The sequence below is a fragment of the Plectropomus leopardus genome, chromosome 12 (genome assembly GCF_026936395.1).
Source record: "Plectropomus leopardus strain MGB_pleo_1.0 chromosome 12, ASM2693639v1, whole genome shotgun sequence".
Classification (NCBI taxonomy): Eukaryota; Metazoa; Chordata; class Actinopteri; order Perciformes; family Serranidae; genus Plectropomus; species Plectropomus leopardus.
In genome coordinates, this window is record NC_142187.1 from 4,287,969 (window position 1) to 4,305,373 (window position 17,405).

Here is a 17,405-nt window from a genome sequence, read left to right on the forward strand (position 1 = left end):
CAATTAGCCGTTATGCATGATTATTACTTTTACCCTTGGTACTTGAAGTATACACAGTTTACACTATTGGTACACATTGGTACACTACTGCTAACTTTTCTCAAGTAAAAAAAATGGAGTTCTTCTTCCACCACCTGGTATATCCTTCTCATTTAAAAGTCGCAATCCTGCCTCTCTACCAACCAAAGCAACGCCATGGCAAAAAAAAACAAAAACTTGAGTGACCATAATTGATTCAACAACAATGAAAAATTAACACACTCATAACATTTCTGAATGGAAATATTCCTTAAGTATTAAACATTCTGTTTGACAGCTTCCAGTGAGTTTGTCTGGGCTACAGTTGTAGAAAATATTATGTCATTTGAATTACAGCCGAGGAATGTGGTCTGTGTTTTTAACATCTGCCTGTCAGAGACTAGAGTCCACAACAAACACATGAATACCTGTTAATAAACTAGTTCAAATGTGATCTTTGTGTTGGATCCACTGTCCATCACATTAGCACGTCTGTCTCAATCTAAATCCAACTACACTATCACATGGAAGGAACCAAGAGTTCCCTGTTAGATGTGAATGGAAAAATATGGACAGGGTGGAGGAAGAATTTAGACAGCAAAAGAAATGGCACTGGGCCATCTTGAGAAAGATAAAGGTGCAATGACTTGGGTCACTTTTGGTAAAATTAGATAGACGTATACACCATTTCCATCGAAATTAGCACATGTCCACAGATTTTTTTTTAAAAAATCGCTAAACTCGCTAAAAAAAAAGGCTATATGCTCCCTTCACATGCTCTTGGCAAATAATCGTTTTACCGTATTTACAAAATTTACCATTTTTACGGGTTATGAGCACATGGCCGGCCCACCAGAGTTGTAAAAGTGGGAAATTCTCTGAGTTGGAAATTGGGAAATTTTGGTGGCACCTGATTTGCAGAGTTGTGACATTTGTAATTTTCTTAAAGATTTTTTTTTTTTAACTTTCTTTTTCTTTTCTTTTTTCAAGGACATTTGCTCAGGTTTCAAAGGGTTAAACACAAACATCACTCAAATAATTTTGTAGAAATAGAAAATCTCTGAATAATTTAAAAAAATGCCAGGTTCACAATGCAGTAGACTTGTCTTTTAATATAAGTATTTTTTTATTTTTCATTTATTTACATTATTGGTGTTTTACAGAGCAGTCATCTATCTTACTTTCAGATTCAAAAACTATGTAGAAAGTCAAGGGGATCCTCCTTGGATTTAAATATTAACTGTGGTATAAAATTCACTTTTTATGACAGTTTTGAGCTAACTGAACTGTTATTAAGTGGCAAAAAACAGCAAAAATGCAACTTTACACCTAAAATAACATTTTTTTGCCACCTGGGGGCAACCAGCTGTGATCACAGAGGTCACCTTTGAACTTGATATTTTAAAACAGCTCTTAGCTCTAGTTTGGGTCTCTACCAACTCTAAAGAAATGTTTGTTTCTTTAGCTTGTAAAGATACAAACATTTCTGCATTCACCAGCTTGTCTCAGTAAACAGCTTGGACAGCTAAAGGATGGCCTGAAACTTGCTGTTAAGCTCTAAAAATGAGAGGAGCTGCAGATTCAGGTAATGATTCTCTGTAGGTTTATTATGTCTAGCGACCCCGTTTACATCAACACATTGTTACTATAAAAACATCCAATATGGACATTTTTTATTAATTGAATTAAACAAAATGCATAATTCATTTACTGATGAATCAAATAAAAGACTGATTGTTTCAGCACATATTTTAGTAAAAATATTGCAGTTTGCAACAATTTGAAAAGCCACAAGATGTCATACTTGACAATCAAATCAACTTTTTTTTTCCTTTGGGTAAGTGTCTGTACAAGCTTGACTTACGCTCTCACACAACTATGTAAGGTTTAAAATTCTCTGTCATATTGTTCCTGTTAGACTGTATGTTGATGAGGTCTGTGTTATTTCTTTTTCTGTTTGTCAAGACTGCATTCATGAGTGAGTGAGTGTGAGTGTAAGTGTGTGTTATTTGTGCATGTTGAGCTGTCGGATCTCGTCCACTCTGTTGCGGTGCAGCTGGAAGGCGGGAGTGACCCAGCGACCACACGAACACTGATCACCACACCAGCTGAATGAGCCCAGTTTAGAGCTACACTTAGGACACAGCAGCTATACACACACACACACACACACACACACACACACACACACACACACACACACACACACACACACACACACACACACACAGAGGAAAAAAGAAGAGGAAGGTGCCATGAGTACAGATAGAGAGATCAGTGTGTTTAAAGTACAACATGTAGAGAAGACTTCCAAGGTGATGGGAATTTGATTGTGACTAACATCTTGTTCTTAGTTCTTTTTGAGGGATTCTCAGTTGATCTGTTGTTGATAGCTATATAGGAGCAAATAAACATCAGAGGGAAATGATAGTGATTAGTGTTTTTTTTTTTTTTTTTTTTAAATATTGGTAATTATCATGCAAAAGTTGAAGTTTCTTTCAAGTGTTAAGGCAGATTTTTGCTCCTGAGTGAAAGTTGAAGAAACCAGCCAGTTATTTGTGGTCTAAACTAGTATTTACAGTTAGAACATGACAAATATTTGCTCAACAGCAAAAAACTTGATGATGTAAAATTACTAAAACAATAAATAGTCAAGTAAATGCTAACTCTGGTCAGCATCATGTCAAACTCTTTTTACTGGTGGCTGAAAAGTTTTTGGAAGTGTTTTAGCTGACAAGACTGTTTATCTGTATCAGCGTGTTATTCTATATGATTAGAAATAAAATTAATTAATCAAAAAGCGCAAAGACAGTGTTAGCATGGGAGGAACTTTTACTTTGTAAAACCTCATGAAGCTGTTTTTATTTATTCATTTTTGTTTAAATTTTTACCTGACTTTATAAAAAAAAAGTTGCTGGGAACTTGCTGTATATGACGCTGAAAGTTTGGGTTTTGATTAAGGATATGCTGAAGGCATTTTGATAAAGATTTATGTATGAGTTTGTTATAGTGCAAATTCTAAATATTGACAGAAAGTTTTTTTGTTTTGTTTTTATTGTAAATGCATATCTTAAATAAAATCAGTTCAAGTGAGGCCGAGACCCTCCATGGAGGCCTTTTATGCCAATTAATAACACCTGACTCGTGTGTATGTATGCAATACCTGTCCATCCATCACTCCAAGTAAAGCTTGTTCCATCCACTGCACTGGTTCGATGAAGTACGAAGTACACTGGATGCCTCCTAGATGACAACACATTTCATACCATTCTTATTATATTATATTAGAAACTGAAATTTTACATATAGTTTGTGAGATTGTTGCAATAGTATTATTTCACGTCATAGAAGAAAAAACACAAGTGTTACTTATAACTTAAAAGTAAGCCATGACAGCAAGAGAGCATGCACAGTATGGGGACCCTCCGTTGGTGGTTAGGGATAGGGACTGTTCGTTACTTTTGCTGCAAAATGGGTCAGGCATTAAAAAAAAATGTAAGCATTGCTGTGGCACTTGCGTTTTTTAATCTTGGCTTAGGTGAGGGACGTACAACTTGAAATGGAAGTATTTTATATTTACTGCCCCCCTCCTCTGATAAATTAAGTTCAGTCCCATAACACCAGCAAAGAAGCTAAACGATGTCCTGCTGTGAACGAGGCCGAAGCAAACATATTTTAACCACCTAAAAAAATCACTATCAGTTTAAGTGTACACTATATGTGTATATTTGTTTTTTCTTTCACAACAGCTGATGGAGGCAGCGGAAGAGCAGCAGCTCCGCTGTTCAGTGGAGTAAAATCATTGTTTTTCTCAGAGGAGTCTGGTGTTCTTGCTCATGGTGTCACTTGGGTCAGCAACAGTTGGAGCTGAAGAAGACAACTTTGAAAATGAAAATGACTGCCTTCAAGAAATATTTTGTTTCTCCTAGCATTGTTCTTAAAGTTTTGAAACTACAATTCCTGTGATACTTTGGGGGATGTAAACAGGAAGTCACAGTCTGAAATACCCTACAGTTTGAAATCCCCTAGGCTAGACGACCAGTTGGTGTTCTTACCAGTGAGGTTACTGGACTTCTTGTGACTAAAGGCTGGTGCTCCTTCTCCTACTGGGTGACTGAGAATACTGGAGCCACGGAACAGAGTTCGTCTGCAGAGGCAAAGTACAAAGTCAGTATGTGTATTTTCGAAAATGTTTAATTAACCATTTAACCTGAGCGATAACAGAAGAATTTATGAAATGGTTTATTCTGAAAGAAATGCACCATTTTTGCACTTAGCATTAGGTGTTTCCTTGTTCTTTCTAAAACTTTACCCCATTCAGCCACTGTCCCCCTTTCACCTGCACTTCCTGCAGCGATAGGACACTTCAGAAGAGCTGGATTGGGCAGGGTCAATGGCAAACAGCTCCCTGGGAACATGCTGCAACTCTGCTCTCACACAAACGTGTACACACACACACACACACACACACACAAAGAAAATGTTGGAAATCAATACACAAATAATAAATCTATACCACAGTATAACTTGGCTACTTTTTTAGAAAATAATTAATGTGTGTGTGTGTGTATGTGTGTGTGTGTGTGTGTGTGTGTATGTGTGTGTGTGTGTGTGTGTGCGTGCGTGTGGTTACCAGGGTACTTCTCAGTGATCTTGGTCAGTCTGTACTGTTTGTACAGAGGACTGGAGGTATCCACTTCACACTGCAGGGCCTCATACAGATGCAACTGCTCCTCAAAACCACTGTTGACCCTGAAACACATCCACTGGCTTTCAATTATCTATCTATTATCTATCTTACATCTACATTATACATCCTCCATATACATGTATATATATATGTATATGTATATATATATATATATATATATATATATATATATATATATATAGAGAGAGAGAGAGAGAGAGAGAGAGAGAGAGAGAGAGAGAGAGAGAGGAAGAGAGAGAGAGACTGAGAAAGAGTTTTCTTAAACCCCCTATGTTAAGAGGGCCTCACAAACCCTAGTGAAGCTTTGGTGACCCCTAGTGGGGGTTGGAAACCAGTGCTCTGATGGTATCTGGCCATGCAATGAAAGTAGTGAAATAACATACTACTGACATACTTTCAGTCATTTTGCCAGTCAGTGAATCAAAGGGGAATTTAACACACACACACACACACACACACACACACACACACACACAGGTACTTACTGTACGTCCTGTTTGACAGTCTTCAGTCTGTGGTAGGCCTCAGTGAAGCCCAGCTGGTGTCTCTTCATTAGATAAGCAGTAATGATGGTGGCACTGCGACTCCGACCGGCCTGGCTGACACACACATATACACACACATACACACATCTTTGAACTAAACAGGAGAAGTTTGGTGGATGAATCACTAACAGCATCTGTTAATGCTAACTATTTACAGTACTGCTGACTGCTGACACTAACAATTGCAACAACATTTTATATTTTGGAGGGCTGGAGGGTGGGCGCTTCCCTTTCCAAACAAACTGTCCATTCTCTGATATACAAACGACGCCAGACTGGCTTACCACAAGTCACAGAGGAGCTCAGATTGCGACACACACATAGAGGCAGTGTGACTTCATTTTCTGCTTGGGATGCCATTACTCCACTGTATCTTTACATAGCAAATGTTTGCTGCTATGCTAATCCTCTGAATATCATATAAAGAACCTCTCAGTAGCTTTTGATGGAAACTCATTTCAAGTGACAAGTAATGAAAACAGAGTGGCGTCCCGTTGACATCAGAGCCTTACCAGTGAACAAGCGCAGCCCCGCCTCCATCCACAGCCTCCTGAATGAACAGGAAGCAGTCATCCATGTGACTCAGAAGGTCAGAGGTCACCTCATCCAGTACGTTGATCCACTTCCTGCGGAAGTTCCCATTGGCAGGAACAAGAGGGGCAGGGTCCACAGAGTCAACAGACAGGATGTGAGTGACAGCTGCTTCGGCCAGTGCCCGGCTGTCGTTGAGATCGGCCGCAGTGCCGATGTAGAGACCGGGGTCCACCAGCAGCATGACTGCAGAGACACACACAGAGCTCATGTCTCTTTACACAAGCAAGCAAAGATTAAGGATTTAGATGGAATTGAATCAAAAAAGCTTTCTTGCGAGATAATTTTATTTTACAAATTTGACTGTTTAATTTTTTAACAGTTTTCATTTACTTGTACTTTGAAAAGGACATTGTCAGGAACCTTATACACACCTGAAAAGGGGATGATTTTTTTTTTAGTAATGTCCCAATCACATCTGAAGGATCGGTATCACGCCCAATCAATGTATTTTTTGATTGATCAGTATCATTATTTTGAGTATGCACCCACCTGATCCTTTGTTTACATCTGCCGTCACACAGGTGTTGAAAACAGAGAGCATGATCCGAGGCAGATATTCTGCTTTCATTGTAATTCTCATTTTCATTTTCAAATTCAGCTGCTATATGCATATTAGCAGAATTGAAATATTTATTGTTCATTTATAATATATATATATATATATATATATATATATATATTTATATTATTGATTTATAATGTTCAGTACTTTTATTATGATACTACACTAAGTGATTTGAGAGCAATTTCTGAATACATATTTAAGTTTATTTACTTAATTTTGTTTATAAAAACAACAAGAAAAACAATTGCTGCAATAAGCTGAACGTCTCAAGACATTTTAGTTTCTTCACTTGGTTATTTTTATATTAAAAAGAAATCTGCACAAAATCAAATTGTGATAAGAGCCATATAAAATTATTTTTTTCATTTGTTTACTTAGTTTTTTTTTGAAAACTACAACTAAAAAAACCCTGTTTGGATACAGACATGTGTTCTTGTATTGCATTGCAGAGCTATTAAACAGTCAAGCATACACCCTGGATTGACTTTAAAAACTTTAAAGTATTTGAAGTGTGCATTGTGCAGCTGTATTACCAAGAAAACACTAGTATGAGATTGGGACTCAGTGTCAGCAGATACTCTAATGACTTGGACTGCAGGCCAAAAAAAAACCCCCCAAAAAACTTGGTCCAAATATTGGGCCTCATGCAAGAAACTAAGGGAACAAAGTTGCTCTTCTTTTTCCTCATATCCTGGATTTGATCTTATTTTGTTAGTACCCATTGATTTTTAGGATTCACCAAAGTTTTCCTATTTTTGCTTTTCTCTTAGGTAAGAGACAATTTTACGTGTGGCCCAGAACACACCAAGATAAGAGAAAAACATCTTGCTTTCACAGTCCACCAACAATTGTCCAACACAAAAAATGAGTTTGACATTTGAAGAGCATGTGTTACTTTTGCTTTTAATACTTAAATGCATATTCTGGAAATTATATTTAACAGTATGTCAGTTTCACTCCTGCAGCAGTTTTTCTTACAACCTTTTTTGCTGTCATGCCTCCAGTACGGTTCAGGTGTCAGAGTCTTTGCACAGGGCACAAAACCTGCCCTTACATGTTGTTAGGGGGGTGTTACTGTCCTAAGAGGTGACTTATAAACAAGTGGGATTCATCATTGAACACACATGGCGAGAGCAAATTTGGGTGGTTAAGAGTGTTTGGTGCATCTGGAGTTAACTTCTCTTATATTTTCTCTTACCAGAAAAATAATGAATGACCAGAATGTTGCTGCATAATGTCGATTGTTGTTATTTGTGTTACATTGGCCATATACTTTAGTATTGAAATGTGTAAATAACAAGACTGATACAGAAAATGTTAATACTAAGACAGGGCAATTTCAAATTATATAAAGTGTTTTCAGTGGTTTTTAGATTTAATTTTTGAAAATGCTTCATCACTGTTTTTTCAGCATGTCTTATTTTTTGTTCTTTATTTAAAAAAACGTTTTCTGTTAGATATTCATGTTTTTTTTATGATATGGGAAGGGTAAATGTTTAAGTTAGATGTTTCTTGTCCTCTATCGACTCTGATTCAGTTTGTATAAATGCAAATGTGAAAGGACTAACTGGCTCTAAATACTTTTAGAAATATATATAGATACTATAAATACTTTTGAAGGGATCTGTCTTGATGTGACAGAACCAGTGAACTTTGACATCAATTTTGCCCATGAAATCTCTGACAGGTTCACTCACCTCCTCAGCTGAACTCAGCCTCTGTTATTTTAGCTCTTCCGATTAAACTCTGTTGTTTCGCTCGCTAACCGCGTTAAACCCGTGGTGTACTGCGTAAAGAACTGTAGAGCAGCTGACTACAAAAAGACAGAAAACCCAGTAAGACACGAAAGACAACGTGTGGTCACCATGGATGTATAGTAGTCTTTGGTGTTTGGTTCCTCTTAAACACCGTCCGGGCGGAAACATAAGGAACTATTTTGTTCCGGTGTTACAACAAATTCTGTAAGGCACTGTTCGTTATTTATGAGAGGGAAGGGGGCGCTACAAAACGGGGGAGGCACGTCAAGTACGGTTTTCTTCAAAACTCCCAGAAATAGCCAGAAACTAGAAAATATAGTGGATGGAGGCTCATGCATTTTACTCCTGTCAGTCAGATAGGCTCAAGGAAAAATCTTTGCAGCTCCAGGGAGGTACATGATATATATTTACCAAACAATTGTGACAGTGATGTGTATGCATGCTGTTCAGTTTACTATATAACTAAATTGCAACTGCACTTTAAAAAAAAAATGTTGTCTGTTTTTTCCCCTTTATTAGATGGAACTGCTTTTTACTCTTACAGTGAAAGGGGGAAAACAGAGAGTGGATGACATGCTGCAAACAGCAGCTCTCATAGGAATGAATGAGGCCCCGCCCCCACAGCTGTATCCAGACTTCCTTAATACATCCATGGCTGCAAAGGGCTACAGACTGCAATCACATCTGCGCTGTGGCAGGGACATAATCATTCTACATGGGACACCTGCTCCACTAGAGCTACTGTGCACCTCTGCAATATTACTGATAAAGAATCCTTTATTTAACCAGGTGAAAGACTCATTGAGATTTAAAGTCTCTTTTCCAACCTGGCCAAGAGGGCAGCTTAAAATATAACACTAAATACAGACAGACCTAACTATCACAAGCACAGCCTCCACTTTGATTGATTTGTATTAAATTTGAAGTGCAATTATCAGTTTCAGTTAACATTGGAGTAGCAGTCAAATTGACCAACAGTGCTATTTTCTCAACCTTTTAAAAGTGACTTAAATTCCCCCAGAGTGATCAGCTCAGACAATTTCAGGTCCTTCTGTAAGTTATTACACGTGGAAGGGGAAGGAAATTTAAAAGCTTTTTTTAAACAAAAGTGGCTGTTTTTTAATCAAGACATCAAGGCTTCTCCTGTGAGGTTTGTGCTAAAAAAAAACATTATTTTCAGCCAAAACACGATCTTTTCCTAATCACGACCAAGTGATTTTTGTAAACTCTAATCACACATTATCCATAGCACTGTTTGACTGTTTCAACATATCTGCTTCATTATAGCCCACACATTCCATGTATCTGTGATTTATAGAGGGTCACCAATGAACCTAACCCTTAACTGGCTGTGAATGTGACTGTGAGACTGATTGGTCGTCTGTCTCTATGTGTAAGTCTTGTCATAGTCTGGCGACCTTAATGAATGTGTGGTTTGCAGAAACAAACAATGCTACATTTTTTTCTAGAGACTGTGCTGTAGGTCCATGTGACCACAGACTGAATAAACAAAAAGGGAACACTTTTTTCCAACGTGGAAAAATAAACTTAACCGGGAAATTGTCTTCAGCTATAAAGCTGAAATAATGAGTAGGAACAAGTGAGGAGAGTGACGGGAAGATACCAGGCGGATGAGGTAATGCGAGCAGACACTGGTCAGCAACCCACTGTCTCATCAGGGAGTCATTACCAGTGTCAACTAAAGAAAGCAGGAGTAAAACGGCATAAAGTCAATGTGGCTCTACAACATCCTGTCAGCTCCCTTAGTTAGAGAGAGAAACAGACTTCTTAAATGAACTGACATATTTTATGTATTCAAGCAAGGGTCTTCAATGTTTTTCAGGCCAAGGATCCCTTAGCTTACAGAGAGACGGAGCAGGGACCTTCTCCTATTTATTGTATCAAATTAAGTTGCCCTTAAGATTATTCTCAGAATAGAGAACCTCAGTACTTAGCACATGGACCTGCACTTTACTAGTGCTTTTCTAGTCATTTGACCACTCAAAGCGCTCTTACTCTGCAAGTCACATTCATACATAGATTCATCGGCTGGTGGCAGAGGCTATCATACATGGTGCCACCTGCTACTCAGTTTTTTAACCATTCGGACACATACCGATCAAACAGCCGCGAGCAGTTTGAAAATACTTCAACATGTTGACTGGGAGAGCATGGGATCAAACCACCAACCTTCCAATTAGATGACAAGCCGCTCTACCACCTACGCCACAGGTGCCAAAAGTCCTAAAACCTTGTAATTCGTGAGCATTTCAACACCTTTGGTTTCCTTTTTTATGGGTTTTTGGTTAGAAGCCTTAAATAAGGTCTGTTAACACAAGCTGAAGGGACTTTCATGTTTTGTTCTGAAACATAAAAGAAATCAGCCACTTTGGAGCTTTTATTTGTCTTAGTAGTCTTATTTGTCTTGGCAGTTGCTAACAAGTGGCTAAACGAGACTACAGAACGTCATCCCACCAAGTTGCATTGAACACTTTACAGCCTTAATGTGGCAGTGAGGTCAACCATGGCGTAGTTTGTTTATTGCGTAACATTAGCTTTTCAACTCTATTGATTGCATTGAGGTTTTAAAAATCCAGAAAGCAGCATTAACTTTTTGGGATTATCTTGTTGAACAGAATGTATAAATGTCTTTAATGTTTGTTTACCACAGAGCTTATTTTCCGCAATAATCCAAAATCCAATGGAAAAATTCCATAGATGAGGAAACCAGGGAAAAGCAACTTCTGTGTTGGCCCACAGAAAAATGTCAACAACAATTTGTGATTTAAGATCCTCTTTAATTTGCACTTTTCTGTAGCAGTTTTAACATAACTAGGTGCATTAGCCTCACCCTCTGTCTTTTGACGATGGTTTCTGAGATGGACAGCATGTCAGAGCCTCTTGCTTGAAAAAGTTACAAAACAAGCCAATTTGGCTCACAAGAATATCTGTATTCTTTGAATAACAGTACAACTAACTGGCCAATATGTTTCAATAGTACATAAATGTTAGCTAATTAGTTTACCTGCCGTTCATGATAGGTGCCGCACTTTGATTTAGCATTAGCCAGCTCACATGATTGCACAAGGATTCATGGGTAACAGTTAGCCTATCATTAATGTTGTGTACTGTCTTTGCAAAGGATATATTGGATTCACGTAAATGTGCAAACATAGTGACATAGTGACAGCAAGGACACCTGTTGATACATAGCATTACACAAAACAAAATTTAAGGCGAACCCCCCAAGGGACTTCTAGGACTAAACTTAAAGTCATATGGTCAGGTTGAATGAATATATACTCTTCTTAGTTATGTTTTCTCTGCCAGACACACATTTAAATATGTTTCATAATGTCTGTCTGGCCTCCTGTTTCTCAACACCAACAGAGTTTATATGAACGTGTGTGTGGTGCTCTGAACTGCCCACCCGTGTGCATCCCACAGTCTGTACATGGTCACAGTGTGGGGTGCTAATAAAGTTTTATGAGCTGCTTTAATCTCACCGTCTGACCAATCACAATACCCCACTGTAACCACACCTCTGCCAGAGGGCTCATTACAGGGCTGCCCATCACACATAATTAAGTGTTAGAAACTAAGCATTTGAAAAAAAAGCTGAGTGCATGTGTGCAGTCAGTTAGACCAGCAGGTGAATGGGAACAGAGTGGGTGTGTTGATGTGTTCGGTTTGCTGCAATGACTCATTCACACTGTATTATGTCTCAAGCAGATGCCCTGTAAGAGTGTCAACAACAGACGTCAAACACTGCTTTTGAAACACTGCTTTTGAAACACTGTAAATCAAACTTCTGTTTTTGTGGATCAACCATGTGTCAAATCTTTTTGTGAGTAATAGAACCTTTCAATATGATGATGATGGATTTTTTGTGTTTGGAGAAAAATCTGAAACGTGTCCCAGGGTTGGAGTTGTGGGACAGAGGGGCCAGGGTGCACTATTTTGTCTCACTGTTTTACACAAAGTAAAGAGCTGTGGAGAATATGGGCATCAATGCCGTGACCTCTGGTATGCAAAACAATTCTTGTAAAAGAAAAAGATGATTTGTGAAAAAAAACAGGCATAAGTTTAAAGCTCATCGTTAAAAATAAAATGTCTGCCAGTTCAAATGGCTACCTTTATGAACTCAGTCATGGTGAAAATTTAATTATAACAATGTGATATACATTCAGGCCTTGTTGTTCATTTGTACAGGTGAATCCCCAGTTCTTGTGTGGTTTCGACCATGGAAGATTAAAGTGAGGCTGGACATTTTCCACTCAATGCGGTGCTTCACCTGTGGTCTCACCACTGAACACCATCCACTGTATGGCACCTTCTGCTCAAAATTGTCCTGTTGCATTTTTGAGTGGGACAAGGAAGACATTGGTCGTCTTAAGGAAGCCAAGAGGTCAGAGTTGAGGAGGAGGCATGCAGGTCAAGCTCCCACAGACGCACAAGTTCTGGCCAGCATCAGCTCCATCCGAAACTAGCCAAACATTGCCGGAGGAGAACGCGCGGGGTTTAGGAGATGCAAGGCCTGATTCAGGGACTGCTGCAGTCAATGTGGGAGCTCACAGACACTACAGGATTAAGGCTGATCAACCCTGACAGCATGGAACATGTATGGGATGTGCCACAAAAACATCTGGCCTGTATTCAAGACCCTCCTGATGTTGAGCTATACACTCGGTGCAGGATTACAAAAGGGTGACAAGGTCCTGGATGTCTACAGATGTTGCAGGGGGTCGTCATCTCTGGAGAGCTTCCATCGTCAGTGTTCCTTTATCCTAGGTAAGTAGAAATAGTTTCTGAGAGAAGATTGCGCACATAGGGAAATGTGTATCTTTGCTTAAAAATTTTAACTAATATTTTAAAAATCTCAAAACATCATGTTTTTTCAAGGATGGAGGTGTAACGGCATGCACACTCAGCTGTACATGCTTGAGGGTGGATCCAGATGGAACATTAACAGAGCCAATGCGGCTGTGGACCTGAGTGGTCCATCGCACACAAAAATGTATGATGCCCATCTGATGTCCAACCTCAATGTCATCAGCAAAAGAGTACTTGGATGTGCACTCTTGCCTGAGTTCATCCCCCCTGGAAGATCCACTGGTGAGACACGAGAGAGAACACCATTCTCCTTGCAGTCTTTCTCATCCATTCCAGTGCAAACTTGTCTATTCTTTTGAATTCAAAATATTTTTCTTTCATAATTCTTTATGGCAGGTGAGTGCACTGCTGTTGAGTATTTGCTGGCACAGTCTGACAGAGGAGATCTGCTTGGTCCACAACAGCATGATGAGCTTGGCACCGTTCTGCCAGACCTGCAGGTAGAAGTTCAGAAGGAGGAGTCAATTGATATCACTCTGAGTGATGCAGCCGAGATTCTCAGTGACATTCCACCCTTGACTTAGATTTCAAGTAAAAGGTCACCTTAAGCCCAGCGGTCTGACTCAGAGTTGGACATTTCACCACCTCAAAGTCCCCTTCTCCATAGTGAAGATGTGGTGCCAAGCACATCATCTCACACATCTTCCCAGGTAATCTGACCCTTGTATGACATCTGTCATTGATTCTGCAGGATAAGTAATTAATTTGCCCATTCTATGAATGAGGTGTTTCACTGATAATTTCTTAATTTGTCTTTTTATATTGCATGTGTATAAAATAAACAATTTCTCCTCCGGAAATCACGTTCTTTATTCCTTTAATACCAATGTAACATGCTACAACATTTATAGCCTAAGCATATCTGCAATGCCCATCCCTGGATGGGCCTTTAAAAATAAATACATGATTTAACAACTAAATAAAATACTATACAAACATGATTTGACACAATTTAAAACACAAACCATAATACAAAACAATAAACATCGTAAACACAAATCTCCAGCTCATTCATAAATACATGATTGATTCTTCCTTAAAAACTGTTTCAGTTTGAATTTAAATTGATCACAGTCAGCATCCAGTTAGAGTTCAGTAGGTAAGTTAGGTTATGTGCACAATAATTACAGCCAAGTCTTAAGTTGCAGTGTTATACTTACCTGCAATGCTTGAACAAGAAAACGATCATGTCAAAAGTCATTCTTAAGTTTGTTTTTAAAAATGACCTAATTGCCTTTTAGTCCTCTAGAGGAGTTGTCCTCAGGAATTCAACATGTGGCTGGACTGCAGGACTATAAGACACTGACTGCATCAAAGAGAAAGCCTGTTTGATGCACTTATTGTCTCACAGTCCATCGCAAGTGCAATTCCTGAGGACAACTCCTCTGGTGGACTCAGCACATCAGACCAGGTCATGTCACTAATGACTTGTCATTGTGTTTCATCTTTCAGGATTTGATTTCAGGGGTGTTGCTGGATGGGAGGCGGTTGAAAACTTGGCAACGTACCTTGTCAACCTCAACTGCATAATAACTGAGCTGTCAGTAGCAAAGGACGCTGAGATTGTGCATCTGTATTCCAGTCTTCACGCAAAGACGAGGCTCCCACCAAATACACTCTGAAATGTAAGAAGACCTTGCCAGGACCATGGAGAGCTTCCAGGTCATGTCGTGACTCTGCACCTGGTCACAACAGGCAGCTGAAAGGTGAGCTCACCTATTAGGAACACGTGACATAACTCGTATGTATTATAGTTATCATTTATTACATGTTACATTTAAGCAAGAACTCACAAGCAGGGTCATATCACTTTGTATGCACTGCAACAGGTTATTACAGATGGACTGCTATAAATAATTAAAATTGTAGAGTGAGCTTACACTATATTATACAATATAGTTACATTGATAAACTTTGTCTGTTGTGCAAAACTGATAACATGTATTTTTCCTTTACACTATTCATGACACATAGCCAAACTGCACAGAGACCAGAGGGCAAAAGAGTCTCAGAGTGTGTTTCCCTCAAGCTTTCGCATACACCACTGATGTTATAGATTTCTTATATCTCATTAATTCATTTGTAAATGATGTTATTTAATAAACAGTTTTTTTTAGACCTGAAAATTTGCGTATTGGAGTATGTTTTGTTGCCAGTAAACAACAAATAGCACAAGCTTTATAACATTTTTGAAAGATTTAAATGGTCTACCAAAATTGATAATCCGAGAGTCATATTTTACGTGTCAGTATGTTATTTATACAAAAAAAAGTAAATATGTTTTGTGAAGAGCTGAAAATGAGTTGACCCTTTAGGACCTGGAAAAAATGCTAGATTTCTTTCAGCAACATGGGGAGAAGGCATTTAACATTTTTTGAAAAATTACCCAGATATTAAAAAGCAATGAGTAAGTAAGAAAAAAAAAACACACAAAAAGTGGAAAGTAAATTTTTTAAAAAAATTTCCTGAAAAAGAAAATGCAGAAAAACTGTAATCATTTTGTAAAAAATAATTACAAAATATTTAATTATTATAAAAATTAAGTTCTCTTGACATTTTCCCAATTTACTAATTTCTTGTAATTTTCGTAATTTTTGCATTTGCAAAGATGCTCATTGCCCTTTTCCCCATGTGTTTAAAAGAAATAAAACCTATTTGTTCAGGGTTCTAAAGGTTTAAATACTTGAGAAAGGTCCATGAAAGCAGCACAACAACAAGTAATGTCAATCCAGGTTTCTAAGGGTTAAAAAGACTGATTCATGTTAAAATATAACAGTTTCATTGGTATAAGAGGAGAGTAACGGTAAATTGACTTGCATTCAGAAAGTGCGTTCATAGTTTTGTGCCCATTAATAGTGCTCTACAGTTCAGAGTCACATTCACCTATTTGCACACTTTTTTACAATTGTAGCTGAGCCTACTGTACAAGGTGCCACATCACCTGCCACACAGTTTAGACATTCACACACACACACACACGCACACATTTATAGCACACTCATGAGGAGCATTTGTGACTCAGTTACTTAATTCAAAACATTATCGACTATAGGAGCCGGGTATTGAACCACCAACATTGTGATTATGAAGTTGTCGCGCCATCCCCTTTTCTTTTTACTGTACCACATCACATGGTCACCATAGGTAACAGCAAATGGAGACAAGGTGGCCGAGTGGTTAGGGCGATGGATTGCTGATTCATTGTGCTCTGCACACATGGATTTGAAACCCATCCTCTACATTTCCCAGTTTTCTCACAGATGCCATGCTGACAGTATAACTAACTCCAGTATAAGTACTCTCTTTTGAGCAATCAAGGCTGGAATGATCTCATGTTTGTAAAAACGGCTGTTGAACCTTAAATGTACACGATGTACGTTAAATCAAAATGGGAAAAGGAAGGAGGAGTACTCATATCTGATGAAGAACAGACAACCATATGGAAGTATCAATGGAAATGTACCAGTTAACAAACCTGGAGGGAGTTCAGTTGGAAATGTCTGATAAGGTTCTTCATTACGCAATCCCAGAAATCTCACTATGACAATAACTCACCAACCTGCTGGTAAAAATGTGGAAACCTAAATGCAGATCATTATCATGTTTTATGGATGTTATGCCAGTGATACGAGTTGATCCAAAGTACATCACTCTGCCCATCCGACTAGCGTCTTTTATCTCGCTGCTTTTCACTCGTCACGTCCTCCACTGAAAGTAAAGAGCTGTGGAGAATACGGGCATCGATCCTGTTACCTCTCGCATGCTAAGCGAGCGCTCTACCACTTGAGCTAATTCCCCAGTAAACACTGGCAGATTGCATTCCAAGGACACTCAAGGAAGGGTAACTTTTGATTGCTTTTTATCATACCACGTCACGTGGTCACCTTAGCAGCTATGGTATGGAGACAAGGTGGCCGAGTGGTTAAGGCGATGGACTGCTAATCCATTGTGCTCTGCACGCGTGGGTTCGAATCCCATCCTCGTCACTTCCCAGTTTGCTGACAGATGCTGTGTTGACAGTATAACTAACTCCAGTAATAAATACACACTTTAGAGCAGTCAAATTCTCCCACAAAATTGCTCACTTTCTCATTGACACAAGAAGACTTGCCTTGTTGCGCTGCTCGTTAGCCAGCGATCCTGTTCATGGCTTGCATGATTTGTGGTGCTGTATTCCAATGGCGCAGGGCAAAGGAAACTGGTCGCTCCTTGTTGTCTTTACAGGGGTGGTGGGTCACCACTAATTGGCTGTTTGGCTCCTGTGCTTGAATGTTAGCTGGCAGTCTTTGTGGCTGTCTGATGCTAAACTTTGTGGTCTTGGC

The 17,405-nt window shown here is 38.8% G+C and overlaps 1 protein-coding gene and 1 non-coding gene across 2 annotated transcripts; one reads left to right on the forward strand and one right to left on the reverse strand.

Annotated features, from left to right (window-relative positions):
• Positions 1 to 1,115: 1,115 nt before the first annotated feature.
• dusp12 (dual specificity phosphatase 12) lies at positions 1,116 to 8,342 on the reverse strand. The gene is made up of 8 exons (XM_088085670.1): positions 8,131 to 8,342; positions 5,787 to 6,051; positions 5,215 to 5,328; positions 4,652 to 4,770; positions 4,358 to 4,445; positions 4,074 to 4,165; positions 3,182 to 3,261; positions 1,116 to 2,167 (listed from the first exon to the last, which is right to left on the reverse strand). Exons 2-8 carry the CDS (start codon positions 6,047 to 6,049, stop codon positions 2,024 to 2,026), a joined length of 900 nt encoding a protein of 299 aa, XP_087941796.1. The 5' UTR covers positions 6,050 to 6,051; positions 8,131 to 8,342; the 3' UTR covers positions 1,116 to 2,023.
• An 8,645-nt stretch (positions 8,343 to 16,987) lies between these two features.
• trnas-gcu (transfer RNA serine (anticodon GCU)) lies at positions 16,988 to 17,069 on the forward strand. Its single transcript has one exon. It is a non-coding gene; the product is annotated as a tRNA-Ser (tRNA).
• The last annotated feature ends 336 nt before the right edge of the window (positions 17,070 to 17,405 follow it).